The sequence below is a fragment of the Arachis hypogaea genome, chromosome 6 (genome assembly GCF_003086295.3).
Source record: "Arachis hypogaea cultivar Tifrunner chromosome 6, arahy.Tifrunner.gnm2.J5K5, whole genome shotgun sequence".
Classification (NCBI taxonomy): Eukaryota; Viridiplantae; Streptophyta; class Magnoliopsida; order Fabales; family Fabaceae; genus Arachis; species Arachis hypogaea.
Genome location: NC_092041.1, coordinates 94,329,126 through 94,344,464, shown reverse-complemented (window position 1 = coordinate 94,344,464; position 15,339 = coordinate 94,329,126). Strand labels below are relative to the sequence as shown.

General features: G+C 33.6%; 1 protein-coding gene across 1 annotated transcript; it reads right to left on the bottom strand.

Annotated features, from left to right (window-relative positions):
• Positions 1 to 4,049: 4,049 nt before the first annotated feature.
• Positions 4,050 to 8,513, bottom strand: LOC112696996 (uncharacterized). The gene is made up of 3 exons (XM_025749963.3): positions 7,965 to 8,513; positions 5,314 to 5,382; positions 4,050 to 4,996 (listed from the first exon to the last, which is right to left on the bottom strand). Exons 1-3 carry the CDS (start codon positions 8,250 to 8,252, stop codon positions 4,394 to 4,396), a joined length of 960 nt encoding a protein of 319 aa, XP_025605748.1. The 5' UTR covers positions 8,253 to 8,513; the 3' UTR covers positions 4,050 to 4,393.
• Positions 8,514 to 15,339: the final 6,826 nt, after the last annotated feature.

Here is a 15,339-nt window from a genome sequence, read left to right as displayed (position 1 = left end):
TCAATATCAACAACGGCCAGGAATATAGCCGATCTATGCCTTTCGCCTATAAAGGGTATGATATCTCACCTTTCAGACTAACTTGAATTTCACAATACTAACTTAAGCATCGGAATGTCTTTTGCAGGTACACTCCCCCTCCCCCCTTTGTTCACACTCTCTGCGACGTGATATCTCTCTGGACGAGAAGCTTGGATCTCTTAAGAATATAACTCAGTGCTGAAGACGACAGCTCAGCGTTAACTCTCAGGAGCCGAGTTACGTCCAGGTTACTCACCCAAGAACAGTACTTATAAATTCTGCATAATTCAAAATTTTTGCTCTTCCTCCTCCTCATCTTTTTTATGCTTCTTCTTTTTTTTCATCATCATTATCTTTTTTCTTTCTTATTCATCTTTTCCTTCTTATTTTACCTTCTCAAGTTTTTTTGTTTTACTCTTTTAACAAGAATAAAAATAAAAAATCAAATAAAAAAAAAAAAAAAACATAATGCTTCAAAATTACTTAGAAGATGATGAACCTATATTCATTCAACTAAAAAAAAAAGAAATTAAAAAAAGAAAATAATACAGCATTAAAGAAAATATTTTTGTGTATTTTAGTAAATTTTGGTGTAAAACTAAGACATTTATGTGTATTGTTAAGCAATTTTGTAATATTTGTACTGATAAGTTCTGTATAATTCAAAACTTTTTCTCTTCTTTTTCCTCTTCTTTTACTGCTTCTTTTTCATCATCGTCATCATCATCTTTTTTTTCTTATTCATCTTTTCCTTCTTATTTTACTTTTTCAAGTTTCTTCTTGTTTTACTTTCTTAATAAGAATAAAAACAAAAAAATTAAATAAAAAATACATAATGCTGCAAAATTACAGAAATTATTTTTAATATGGAGATAAAGATGGTGTTTTGGTTGAATATTGATATTCGAAGTACATTACAGTATTGTGGTGTATAAAATTAAAAAAGGTATTCAACACGCATCTTGCGTGTTGCCAGGATGTTGCCACATGCCTAACACGCACCCTGCATGTTGTTAGGATGATGACACATGTCTAACACGCATCCTGCGTGTTGACTTTCCACATGCAAAATCCACTTATAATTACACCAAATAATCTCATTTTTAATAAAATCACCAATATTTTTTTCAAAATAAAACTTAGCCGCAAAATTACTTGAAAGATGATAAACTTACATTCATTCAACTGAAAAAAAGAAAGAAGAAGAATGGCGTGATTTTAATATTTGGTAGAAGTTGGAAGAAGAAGAAGAAAAATGTAATTTTATGCGCGCGATATATAAATGTGTTTTGTTGAGTTATGATTAATTTGTTTAAACTTATTTGCCAAAAAAAATTGTATGTGTAATTACATAATTTACGATTATAATTAATATATATTTTTTATAAATAAATCAAAAAATAATAATTTTCTAAAATTTACAACCCGATCCTTTCCTTGCGGTTGAACGAGGTTTGGTTTGGGGAATTTATTTTGCGGTTCAATTAGGGACCAATGGTGGTGGACTTGGCTGGTGGTTAGAGTGGATGGGTATGGTGGTAGTAGAGGTGGTATAGGGACGCTAAAGTAGTGAGATAGTAAAGGTGAAGGGGGGTGTATTAGTTGCAATGGGAACCAAAACAATAGCAATACAATAATTGTGCATATTGGTGATGACAAAGGACAATGAAATTTATTTTTAAAATAACGGGGACATGATTGTAATGCCCTTTAAATATTAGTTGTATCTATTATATAGTATTAATTTTATAATTAAAATATATTGTATGTTATTTTTTATTATAATTAAAATTATTTTTTTAAATTAAAGAATTTTTTTATTTTTTTATTTTATTTTTTTATATATCATTATTAATAACTAATTACAAATTTTAAAATCAAAATATATAATATGACATTTTCTAATTATATTTAAATTAAATTAAAATAAAATTAAAATATTAAAATTGAAATAAAAATATAACTATATTATATATTATATATTAAAAATTAATTTAATAATCAAAATGTATCACGTAACACTCTCTTATTAAAATTAAGAACAAATATTTTCTTCTCAAATTAATAAACTTTCTTCGTACATTCTCTTATGTACCTCTCCATTTTTCTATGTTTTTTACCCTTTCTATTCTATATATAATTTTTATTTATATTTTATATTAATAATTTAAAGTTATTAGTATTAGTTAGATCAGAGATTTTTTTGTCAAACCATCTGAAAATAATAATAATAATAATAATAATAATAATAATAATAATAATAATAATAATAATAATAATAATAAATACTACTATAAAGATTTTATAATTGTCTTTATATAAAAATATTTTTTTATTTTTAAATGATAAATTATATGATTAGATTTTAATATGTTATAAAAGTGTTGTCTTTTTTAATATATAACTAAATAAATAAATCATATTTTTTAACAAAATATTTTAAAAAAATATATTTTTATCATCTTCGTTTGAGTAGATATCATAATAATAAATCACAATTAATACTGTTAGTAATTTTTTAATATTAATTATTCAAACACTATGTCAGATAGTAGGTGAGGGCTACAGCAAGCACCCAGCAGGGATTTGGTCAACTTTGGAGGATCTAGAAGGGTAGAAGATTTCTCCGAACTGGTGCTGGCAGCTCACCATTGGATGCACAAAGTCAACAAGGAGAATGTGCAAAGCCATTCTTACTGCAATCTGCAAACATCCCTTGTTTTCATTGTCTTTCTTTTTCAATAGGAAAGGGATTAGGGCTTTGGACATTGAATGACATTACAAACATCCTCATTTTCTCTTTCCGGTAGTTGTAATGAAAAATAATTAAATGAAATCTTGAGATAAAATCTTCGCTAGGGTCCAACTTGAATTACTTTTATTTTTAATATTTAATTAGTTAAACGAATCCAACTAATATAGCAAAATCTTGAATTATCTGAATTATATTTAACAATAGAATCAAATGGATCCCATTCTAATATAGTAACAAATTATATATTTGGATTTACATTTCCCTTAGAATCAATTCAAAACACCCTCTAGTTAGATTCTTTAAGCATCTAGTTAAAATTTTGTTTGTCAGTTGTAACAATGCATATATAGATACCCTAAAGCAGCCAAGAATAATAGTAAATACTAAATAATAATGAACCCAAACGAACAAGTCAGGAACAAGAAACAGAAAACGCAACGCGTTACTTATATAACACTGTACTAGTCATAAAAAAACAACTCAACCTCATATAGCGTTCTCATACAATTCTTGACTTTCTACTCTTGCTTGCAAGTTGCAACCAATTCTCTCTTTATCTTTCTTTCCCTCTTTCTCTCGTACCATTGCTGCAAAACGCATATCAGTTTTTCCTCACAAGACATGTGCCCTCTAAGGTTCATATTGATCTTCTTCTCCGCCATCTTGGCTGCTTATTTTGCATGGACCACCGTGAGTTCCTCTCCGGAGAGCGACATCACCACCGGTCATGAGAACAAGGACAAGGAACATCTAAGTTTCAAAAAGGTGCCCTCAATTCTATCATCACCATTCTTTATTTTCTTTCTTTTTTTTTCCTAATCCTTTTTTGTCCTGACTACATTTGTTTCCTTGGTTTTTAGATGATTCAGAATGGATTCTGGGTATTCATCGACATGGCCAGCGGAAAGTATCTCTGGAGGAATTTAAGGTCCTTAAATGATAATGTGGAAGTAAAGAGCTCTTAATTACATGTTAATAAGAACTAACCCAACGCCAGTCTTAATTCTTGCTTATCATCAATTGCTGCATAAACCTGTAATTCTCTTTTTCGCTATATTGTTTCCCCTAGCTTGTAAATTCTTGTATTTCAAATTATTCCCCTTATGTTTCAATTATACTAGGGTATATAAAAAAGGGGAAGGAACCTGCTTATAGAATTATAATAATTTTTGTTATAATATCAATATTCATTTTCCAAGAATTTAACTTTCGCTAATCACTACACAGAATCTTTCTAAAATGACATCATAGGAGACAAGATTTAAGTTTGCCATTGATATTCCAACCATCATCAACCTTTTTGCACTTAATTTGCCATCAGAAAACAACTTACAACATTTATTTACATTTACTGGAATAAATATGTACACCAACCTAAGAAAGATATAATCAGAAACCAAAGAAATTCAGAAGAAATGCTAGCAGCAGAATTGGTTTTAAGAGACGTTCTTCTTGAACATCAACACACAACATCGAGACCAACTCCATTATCAGATTTTACTGTGATATATACTCCATCTAAAGTCCTAAACTCTTGTTTTTCACCCTTGGATTGAGTCAGACGTCGATTGACACCCCCCATATTTGGATGTACAAATACCACAAGTTCTTCAATCATTATATATGATCAGATTGCAGCTTAATGGACATATAGAGTAGCGTTAACAGAGCACCTTGAGGAAGTGGAGCGTACCTTGAGAGGTAGGAGCCGACCCACATGGCTACAATCACCAGTACCACTGCACTACTACTGGTTTTCCCGCAAACCCAACTTGCAAATGACAAGAACATTGTTAGCAATATGCCACCCCTTCCGCCCATTATCCATGCTATTATATAACCAATTTTATATCCATTATCTAACTTCTCATCCAGCAATGCCATCACACTGCTAAACGTGAGAGAAAGGCGGGACCCTATCGTCTGGAACAAAAATATAATCACGAATGCTGATCTAAGCACTTCAATAAAGGAGCCCCTCTCTTCGTCTAAGTCTCCTTCATCTTCCTCCTCGTCTGTTTCAGTGGTATAGTAACCCTCATCGACATTGTAATGCTCTGTGTATCTTTCATTATACATTTTCCTCCTCAGGTTGGCCCACCTATAGATTCTTGCTTGGTCTTCAAACTCAGTGCTGTGACTCCATTTTTCTCTGTAAGGCTTGTGACTGTATTGAAGTTCTCTATCATACTGAATTCTTGTTACTTCATTCGATAGTACCTGTTTAAGGACATTGTTAGTAGCACGAAGGAAAAGGAAACCTCATCTTGCATAAGGAAAAACGCAAGAACTTCATAAAATGGTAGAAAGCAGTTCATTGCACTAAGTTTATCAGAGGAAAAGGTCCATTACTTTTTGGTGGTCTTAATCGAATTTGAAAACTGAAGTGTTATCTCTAAATACATTTCCAAATCTTTGCTGGGATCTATGAACAATTTTCGGGAACCAGTAGCACCGTATAATAACAGTAAATCCCTGCCAAAAAGTGATAAACTTATAATTTTATAAAGGAAGAAAGTTGAATAATGATTGCTCACTTCATATGCATGACGGATGCTCTTGAACAATTCAGCTGCTTGTAAATCTTTGCTAACATCAGGGTGATACTGCAATCACAGCAACAGAATGGATAAAGCTGGGTTATTTGCAGATGGCTAAACTATAGACATGTTACCTAGGCCATAAATAACTAACTTGAAAGATACTTCTTTCTGAAATGTATGTTCAGGTAAAAATAAAGAGATTTCAAAAGTTCAATATAATAAACCTAGATGTATCATCTAGCAACGGCAGCAAACATGCAATGTCAATGAAAGCATACTTAGTTTGAAGATAAAATCAGAAACACTTGCAAGATCATCAACCAATTCAGTTAATTAGGTAAAATGAGGTAACAAGAACTCTTCTTGGGTTCGAAATTCTCCTTATCTACAAAATTAAACAACATAAGCAAGCAAAACTCAGTATATATTGCAATTTATTATTCTCTCTAACTTTGATCCTTTAATAAAATAGCAGTTAGCACAGGAGTCAAGTTGCCCAGATGGTTTAAACTTTAAAGACAGTTATTTGCGCAGATGGAAACTGAGTCCATGTTAAAAGGGATAATTAGAATGGTACTTCAATTCATTCATTTATTTGTTTTTCGTTAATAGAAAACATTTTACTTTAACCTATAATATATGTAGATAAAAAAAGTTAGAAGTAGATCTAAGCTACAGAGATGACTTTCTGTAGTCATGAGTCATAAACATTGTCAGATGAACAACTTCCTCAATATAATTTCACTTTTACGAGATGTATGATAAAAGTAAAAGCAGCTAACTTTTGAAAGTATTAAGAAGAGTTTGATTTGGATGCATTAATGGAGTGAAGTCATCCAATCAAAATGCTTTCATTTGGATAAGTATTCATGTAGTTGGTGTGAAAAGTACCTATTTCCGTTGATAGGATAAAATATATAACTAGATGTGTAAAATTCTTTCAAAAATGCTAGGTGTCCAAGTGTTTTCATTAACCAAGTTATTAAAATTTAAACTTCAGTCATGCTCCTTCTCCTCCTCCTTCAACATCGTCATCGTCGGCACAATAAGTCTGCCACCACTACCACCATCGTCGTTGCTGCCGCCGCTTCCACTGCCACCATTGTCTTCTCTTCTTCTTTTTCTTCTTCTTCCTTCTTCAACATCGTCGTCTTCTTCTTTCTTCTTCTTATTCTAACGTCTTCTTGTTGTTGTTGTTTAATTTCTTCTTCTTTGTGAATTGGATGTATCTTCTTTATTGAGTGAAATTAAAAAGGTCCGAATGTCTTTTATATTGTTTTTCTATACTCAATAGTTGTGTGCTATATGTGTGAATTTGTGTGCTATGTTGAACAAAAATGTGTGCTATGCTTAAATATTTGTGTGCTATATAATAAACCAAAATTTGTTTAATGATTCCTAACAAATTAGTGTTAGTTAACAGGCTATTAGCTTCGATTACTTGTGTTGTTTTTCTATACTCGATATTTGTGTGCCATTGTATATATTTTTGTTTTTTTTTCTTGATTATGGTTATTTATAATGATCTTAGTTTTCTTTAATTGAGTTGTTTGAAAAATTAGTGTTATTCTATGATTCTGGATTTTGTGCTATGCCGAACAAAAATGTGTGCTACATTTAAATATTTGTGTGCTATAATAAACCAGGATTTGTTTAATGATATCTGTCAAATTAGTGTGAGCTACCAAGCTATTAGCTTTGATTACTTGTGTGCTTAATGAAGGGGTGTGTGTTGTTTCACTTTGATTTACACATGTGATGAGATATGGTGTAATAGAACTCAATAAAAGAATATACACATAAATTTTGGTTTAGCAAAATTTGTATACTATGCTTAAAAAATTTGTGTGCTATATCGATAAGTTTGTGTTACGTTCCAATTTTTGTGTGCTATATTTCAAAAATTTGTGTGCTATATACTTCGAAATTTGTATGCTCTCCAATAAAAATTTGTATGCAGCAGAGAATGTAGAAAGGCTTGTACATATAGTGCAAGCTCTTTGAATTGTGCGCTAGTGGAGCACGTTTCATTTTGAGAGTGGTTTTTATTGTAGTTGGGCCAACTTGGTTGGACTTGGTTGTCAAAAAGACTTGTACATGTAGTATCACTCAAATTCTTTTATACACTAACAATGTATGGAAATTGAGTTTTAAGACAAAAGAAAACTCGGGTATGTATGCCCTGAAAATTCCTACAGTTCACATTCATCTACCAAGCACATAGAATTGGAAAACTTCAACACAGAAATGGTCAAGTACTCGGAAGCTTTTTTTTTTTTAATTAACATTAAATATCTGCAAGCTGATATTTTAACAATACCAAGCAAAGAATATGCCAGACCACCTTATTGTACTACATTGCTTTAAAAACGCGTAGCCAATTATGCCAGCAAGGATTAATAAAACCCTAAATCATTCATAATGATTAACGTTTTCACAAGGTTCCATCACAAATTGGGAAACACAATCACAATCAAAATAATACCTAGGGATTCATAATTCACAGCATCCTGCACTATTGCAGATTCACAAGTACTAACAAATTCAACATTCAAATCAAAACGACAGAAAAATAAGAACAGTAATTGTAATAGTAACAGTAACACTAATAATCTCAACATCAGAATCATATTTTGACGGAATACCTTGCGGGCGAGGAGCCGGTAAGCGCGTTTGATCTCAGCGGCAGTGGCGGTGATAGGGACGCCGAGCACCGCGTATAAGCTCTGACTACCAGTGGCGTTGAATGCTGCTGCCGACGACGAAGAGGAGGAAGACGATGACGATGATGCGGCTATGAATGGGCAGCACGAGCGGAGACGCCGGCGGATGGAGATGGGAGGAGTGGCAGAGAAGAAGGGAGATGCGTCCGCGACGGAGGGAAACGCCGTAGCGCTACCGCGGATGGGTCCCGTCAGAAGGTGCGACTGCATCGCGGTTCATGTATTAACAGAAACACTAGAGTTGCAACTTCACGCGCCACTTCGAGATGTATTAAATATTACGTCGCCTATTCATCAGTTAGATTTTTCATTTCATTTTTGTGTGAGGATTGAGCGAACGAGAGGCCATTGTGTGCTCACTTCTCAGCAGCACAAGATGCCTATGCTATTGCTATGTATGTGATAAGAAAATCAACAATTTTGATTTAGATTCAATACAGTACCTACAAAAATTTGCCTTACAAAAAAAATTAAAAATTAATATTTAATTTTTAAAATATAAAAATAAATAACTATTAAATATTTAAAATTTGTCATAAAAATAAATTAAACAAAAATTAGTCGTCAAATTATAAACATCATAAAATTCATCTATACAAAATTATTAAAATACACACCAAAATAAAAATCATTTTATCATTTTAAACGGAATTTTTTTTACCAAATTTAAATACTACATTATATTTTTGTAGTCGTTGTGTACAAAAATTAAATTTAAATTATCTACATAGTTATAATTATCCAAAATAAAATTTTAATTTTTCATTTCTCATTATAGGATAAAACACGTAAAAAAATTAAACAATAACCAATATTATATGAAAATCTCAAAACAAATAACTTTACATCAAAATCTTCATTTATATTTTTATATAAATCGAATTAAACAGATTCGAATTAATAAGGATTCATATAAATCAAAGTTATTAGTTTCCATCTACTTAGGAATGAAATTCGAAATGCTACCCATAGCAAATTAATACAAGTAGTTTCGATTTAGCCCATAGTTTTATCGTTCTTAGTAAATCAAATGGAGTGAATTCGAATTACATTATCATAGTAATTCGAATGGAATGAATTCGATTTATGAATGTAACGTATTATAGTAATAAATCGACTCCAATAGATTCGATTTAGCATAGATATCCCTATATATAAAATTCGAATTCACTTGTTTCGAATTACATTTCACCAAACCCAACTCCTCGAAAACGCAAAATCCAAAGAAACTATAGAGATCTATACTACAAGATTCAAACTACGGCAATGGAAGACAGCCCGAATCGAATCTATCGGATGGATGGAGTTGTCCATATTGTTGGTAGCGTCTATGAAGAGGTTAGTGAATGAAATTTAATTTATTTTCTTTAAGAACAAAGAATTGTTAGTGATATTAAATCGCCCAGAATTTGATTAGATGCGTTATTAGAATTTTTAAATTTCAAATAGTAGTTAGAGTATTGATGTAGTGTTAGTAGTTTGTTAGAAAATTGAAATTATAAATGCATATTGGATGAGGGATAACTAAGTGTTAATTAGAGAGTAGTGAATACAGGTTTTATTAGAATTTGTAAGTTTTAAATGTTAGAAGTTTAATGAGGTTAGAAATTTTGTTGGAGTTTAATTTAATTTAATTTAGGTTTCAAGTGTTAGATTAACTAGGCAGTAAAAAATTAACAATGATTTAATATGATTTAATTTATTTAAAAATTTTCATTCTTAAATATTAGACTAACAAGACACTACAAGTTTAGTTATAGTTTAGGGGTTAGCCTTACGTCGTAAATATTAGATTAACTATGTTATGTTAGAATTTAATTTAATTTATGTTAATTTGTTTAATTTAATTTAATTTAATTCTTAAATGTTAGATTATCTATGTTCAAGTTTGCAATATCTTTTACATTAAAGTATATTTGTATTAGAATTCTCCGTTTTAGGTAATTTTTGTTTTCTAAATTGTTATGGCTTTTAGAGAATTTTTTCATCGTCATGCAGCCCCACCGATATATCATCCGTATGAGAAGGCAGCATGGTATGCCCCTAGACAAGAGAATCATCGCGAGGCTCAATGACCACTGGTTTAGGTTGGATGAGCCGTTGGTTAGTGCATTTGTCGAGCGAGGACGTCATGAGACCCATACTTTTTCACATGCCATTCGGAGAGTGCACGATTACACTACAGGATATTGCGTACTAGTTAGGCTTTCTCATCAATGGATAGTACATCAGTGGATGTCTGACGGACTTTGAGCGGTACATTGACAGCGGCCGACCTACATGGGATTTGTTCGAGGAGTTGTTGGGTGTATTACCTCCAGTGGACTGTATCGACAAGTTCACTGCGAAGTGCACTTAGATGCAAGGGACATTCAGTGACCTTCCCCATGATGCAGACGATGAGACATTCAGGAGGTACGCGAGAGCGTACATCATGAAGCTATTATCGACGCAGCTCTTCAATGACAAGTCCAGTACACACATGTATATTAGGTGGCTACCGTACATAGCGAGATTAGAGGACATGGACATATACAACTGGAGATCCGCCGCTCTATCATGGTTATACCGGTGCTTGTGCCGTGTGGCCAACAAGAACATGGTTAAGTTGGCCGGTCTATTGTAGCTTCTCTAGTCATGGATCTTCTGGCCATTCTTGGGTTTTCAACCATGATGAGTTTAACGCCTTTAATTGGCCATTGGTGATAATATACTTAATGTTATAATTGTTATGTTTAGTAATATGTATTAAAGATTATTACCGTTGTTCATAACATGTATTGGATGTCAGGTGGTCCGGTTATCAGCCAACATTGAGCGAGAAGGGGCCTAGAGTTGCACAGTGGAGGCTCAGGATAGATTTACTCTGGGCAAAGAATGTGAGTGTTTTAGCTTTCAAGCATTAATTGTTAAGTTTTTTTAAACTACTTACTGGATGTAAATTGACCTGCAATACTCGTTTCTCTTTACCAGTTCACGTGGATGCCATATAGCATACTAATGTTGTTTAGGTCATTCATCCTGAGATCCTGGAGCCCTGACATATGGCACTATGGAGGGTTATGACAGCATTGGTCTATGTTGCTATGATAGAGTGGCATCAGGTGGATATAGTACTACCATAGCTTGGTGGAATACAGAATCGCTCACGACAAGCAGTCGACATTGATTTTCTAATGTTGAAGGATGACAGAGACAGAGACTAATGGTTTTCGAACACGTTACAGAGTTAGCACATACATTGGACCAGGTGGACCGACCATGTGTTATGATTTGATGTGGTGGCAGACCTAGGACCGTCACAAGCTTACTTAGAGTGGTGGCATGAGCATGGGAGGAGATTCTTATCGCTTGAGCTCTTTCTCGGAGACCCCAAAGCAGATGTCATGCAGGTGACCGGGGTTCGATCTCCGGCAATGGCGCCAAAAACTTGACGGAGGAAAAATATCGATAAATATTTTCACAAAAATATCACGTTGCAAGTATAGTTCTAAACTGACAATTAAACCTCAATCAACGTTTAGATTGTTTGTCACAAATACAAACCCAATAAAATTAACTGAAATATTCAAATCTCGGGTCGTCTCTCAAGGAATTGCAAGGAAGTGAACTTTGTTATTAGTTGTGGAAAAGTATATTTTTGGGGTTTTTGAAATAAGGAACAAGAAAATATAGGTTGCGAGAAGAATAAACTAATAACGAATAAAGCTCTTAGCAAGGATTGAGAATTAGAAGTCATATCCTCATTATCATCATCAATTGTGATGGTAAATGTGAATTGCCTTCACTTAGTTAACCTCTAACCAATGGAGGAAGGTCAAGTGCATATAATCAACTTAAGTTCACAAGTCCTAGTCAACTTATAGTGAGAAACTAGCTTTGGTGAAGTTCAAGCTAATTGGAAATCTTCAATCACCAATCAACAAAAGACTTTTGATAACTCAAGAGTCTCTAAATAATCAATCCAAGTTAAAAAGCATAAAAATCAAAATTAAAATCCACCCAAGAATTTTATCAAACACTTGGAAGACATAAAATAAAAATATAGAAAACTAACAAGACATAGCAAAATCTAAGACTAACAATTGCAAGAGGAAACAATAACAACAAATTAAAGGAAGCAATCATAAATATGAAAACATAAATTGCATTAATATGGATTAAAGGAAACAAGAATAATTCATAAACTAAATTGGCAACATAAAGAAATCAACAAGAGAAGTAGATAAACGAAAGTACTAAAACAAATAAAAGTAGAAGAAAACTAAATCAAAGTAAGGTAGAAATCTGAATGTGAGAAGGAACAAGATTAAAAACCCTAAAATCTAGAGAGAGGAGAGAGCCTCTCTTTTTAGAATTCTACATCTAAACCCTAAAGTGTATGAATGAAGTGAATCCCGCTTCCAGCTCTACTCTGCAGCTTCTAATATGTATTTTTCGGGCCTGAGACTGGGTCAAAAGTAGCCCAGAAATTGCCCCCCAGTGTTTTTTGTAAATTGTAGCACGTGACGCTCGTCACGCATACACGTCAGCCACGTGTACGTGTCGCTGAACAAATTCCTGGTCACGCGTACGCGTCAATCACGCGTGCGGGTTAGTTGTCTGCTGCACCAGCACGCGTACGCGTCGTCCATGCGTGTGCGTCAAGGCCAGCTTCTCAAAACTTCAATTTCTTGTGTTCCTTCCACTTTTGCATGCTTTATTTCCATCCTCTAAGCCATTCCTGCCCTAGAAAATCTAAAATCACTTAACGCAGATATACGGCATCGATGGTAGTAAAAGAGGATTAAAAATGAGCAAATTTAAGGCCAAAGAAGCATGTTTTCAACCATAGCACAAAATTAGAAAGAAAAAATGTAAAACATGTAATTTACATGAATAAGTATAAGAATAGTTGATAAAATTCACTCAATTCAATACAAAATAAATTGTAAAATAGTGGTTTATCATCGAGGCAACACAAAGAGGTCTAAGACGGGTCCCTAATATAGATCAGGTGCCAGATGTTCCTGATAGATGTCGAATGGAGCAGAGACGTCATGTTAGGATACGAGCCAGTTAGTGTGAATGGAGATGGCTCGATAATGCGATTGATGCGATGGAGGGGAGAGGTTGAGGTCGTCGACGCAGTAGGGGGCACGGTCGAGAGGGAGGGAGGGGGCATGTCGAGGTAGATGTTGACATATTAGGAGAGGCGGTGGTGATAGTGGAGATGACGGCGGAAATTGTTAAATTTGAAGAACTAACAACATTTTAAGATGATGACTAAACATTATTATTGGGTTAAAAACCAATTATGTGTGTGTTTAGTGTGCAAGAAATTAATTTAATTGAAACTGGCCCAAAAAGAAAGAAAACAAGCCCAAATGGCATCTGGCCCACACACACACAATCATGGCCCAACATTTATTTGCTACCATCAAAAATCTTTCCCATCAGAAACAAAAGGCAAGCATCTAGCCAAAAGAAAGAAAGAAAGACTCTGGCCCAACAACAAACCTAAGCTCAAATGATGGTCCACATCAAAATTCATTCATTCAACTTAGTTGTTAACTAAGTAATTCAATCCCATTTCATCTGAATCAAACACCACACTACCGAAACCAATTTTTCTCTTCTCTCTCTTCTTTTTCTACCAACACCCACGTGATTTCTCAGAAGAAAAGAAAGAAAAAGGAAAGCTCTGAGCTTGGACAAAATTGAAGAACAAAAAGCAAGTTTCTAAAGACAAGTAAAGAAGAGAAAGTCAAAGAGATTAGGGCAAAAATCAAACATCACTTTCGAAGCAACATCAAAAAGGAGTTTCCAGATTTATGGTTCATAGAAGCTAGAAGAAGAAATCCTCTCTTTGCAAGCACAGAAGTAGAAAGTTGAAAATATTGAAAATCAAGGAGCTCTGCTATGAATAAACATTCAAGAATTTGACTTGGAGACAAAGCAAGAATGAGGGTTCAAATTCAACAAGCAAGATGAAAAAGGTTGAAAGAGAAGATAGAAGGTATGATTGCATGTATGATTAGGTGACTTCTTCTACTCTATCTTTCCTCTTTCATGCCGCTGCTACTTCTTATTTTTGTAGAAGAAGACAAACAAGTGCTAAAACAAGTTTCAAGCTCTGGAAGCTTCATTCCTCTATTAAAGGGGTGAACGGCCAAGGATTGGAGTAAAGAGAGAAAGCACAAAGTTTGGGTTCCCATAGCTCACTGAGCTATCCATTCTTCTCCTTCATGGTTCTCATTGAATATCTTATTTTCTCAGTCTAGTCTTTCTTTGTTTTCAATGGTAAAAGGCATAACGGTAAGGTTTGTAAGAAAAATCCATTGAGTAAAAAAAGGCAAGAGAGTTAGACTTGGAGAAAAGTAACTGTTTATTTCAGAAATCTTTTGTAAGTTTTTCTATTTTGTTGTCATGATCTTGAGGAAATTTTCTTGCAAGTTGAGTGAGCACTTTGCTGTTAAAAGCTCGGATGAGTTCCTAGTCAAATCTGGTTTGGGTTAGAGACTGAATTTATCCCAGATATAATTGGTTAGAATCCTAGGGAGAATTGGTGAACGTAATCTTGTTGAAAAATAGTGAAATTCCATCATTGTTGTGATAAAGACTGAATGTAGGATACATTGCACTGAGTAGCCAAACCAGGATATATGGCCGTGTTACTTCTTCTTCTCTTCTCTGTTTCTGGTTTTGCACTTTAGGAGACAAAACAAAAATATCTCTTGATTCTTCTATCTAGCTATACATCACTATAATACGCCATGCTCGTAACTTTGTTTTGGCTCCTACCGTGTCAAGAGACAAAACCAAAGTGTCTCTTATTTCTTACTCAAAATATCTTAACAAAATCCTAGTTGAAAGAAAAAATCAAAGGAGGCCAAGAATCAACCCTCCTTCTCTTAGCCACTGTTATCCATAAATTGGTATCAAAATTTGGTCTCAAAGAGATCAAGTTTCACAGCTTAGAAAAAAGATCCAGATGGCAAACAACATGGGATCCAACATAGTGGCTTTCACACTGATAGAAGGGCAATCCAACAACAGACTTCCATTCTTCAACGGAAAAAATTACAACTACTAGAGTGAAAAAATGAAGATCTTTGTTCAGTCGATGGATTACAACCTTTGGAAAATAATCATGAATGGTCCTCAAATCCCTACCAAAACTGGTGCTGATGCTATTGTTACTCCCAATGCCAAAGCATAGTGGAATGAAGATGACAAGAAAAAGGTGAAATTCAATGCCAAGGAAGTCAACATGCTAAATTGCGGAATCAACTTTAAAAAATACTGGAAGGTTTCA

What these genes read in the sequence shown, in the direction of transcription:
- LOC112696996 (XM_025749963.3), bottom strand. Translation starts at nt 8,252, where the DNA reads ATGCAGTCGCACCTTCTGACGGGACCCATCCGCGGTAGCGCTACGGCG. An exon ending in ACCGGCTCCTCGCCCGCAAG is followed by an intron (nt 5,383 to 7,964) that starts GTATTCCGTCAA and finishes CTGTGATTGCAG; the next exon opens with TATCACCCTGATGTTAGCAA. An exon ending in GCATCCGTCATGCATATGAA is followed by an intron (nt 4,997 to 5,313) that starts GTGAGCAATCAT and finishes GTCCTTAAACAG; the next exon opens with GTACTATCGAATGAAGTAAC.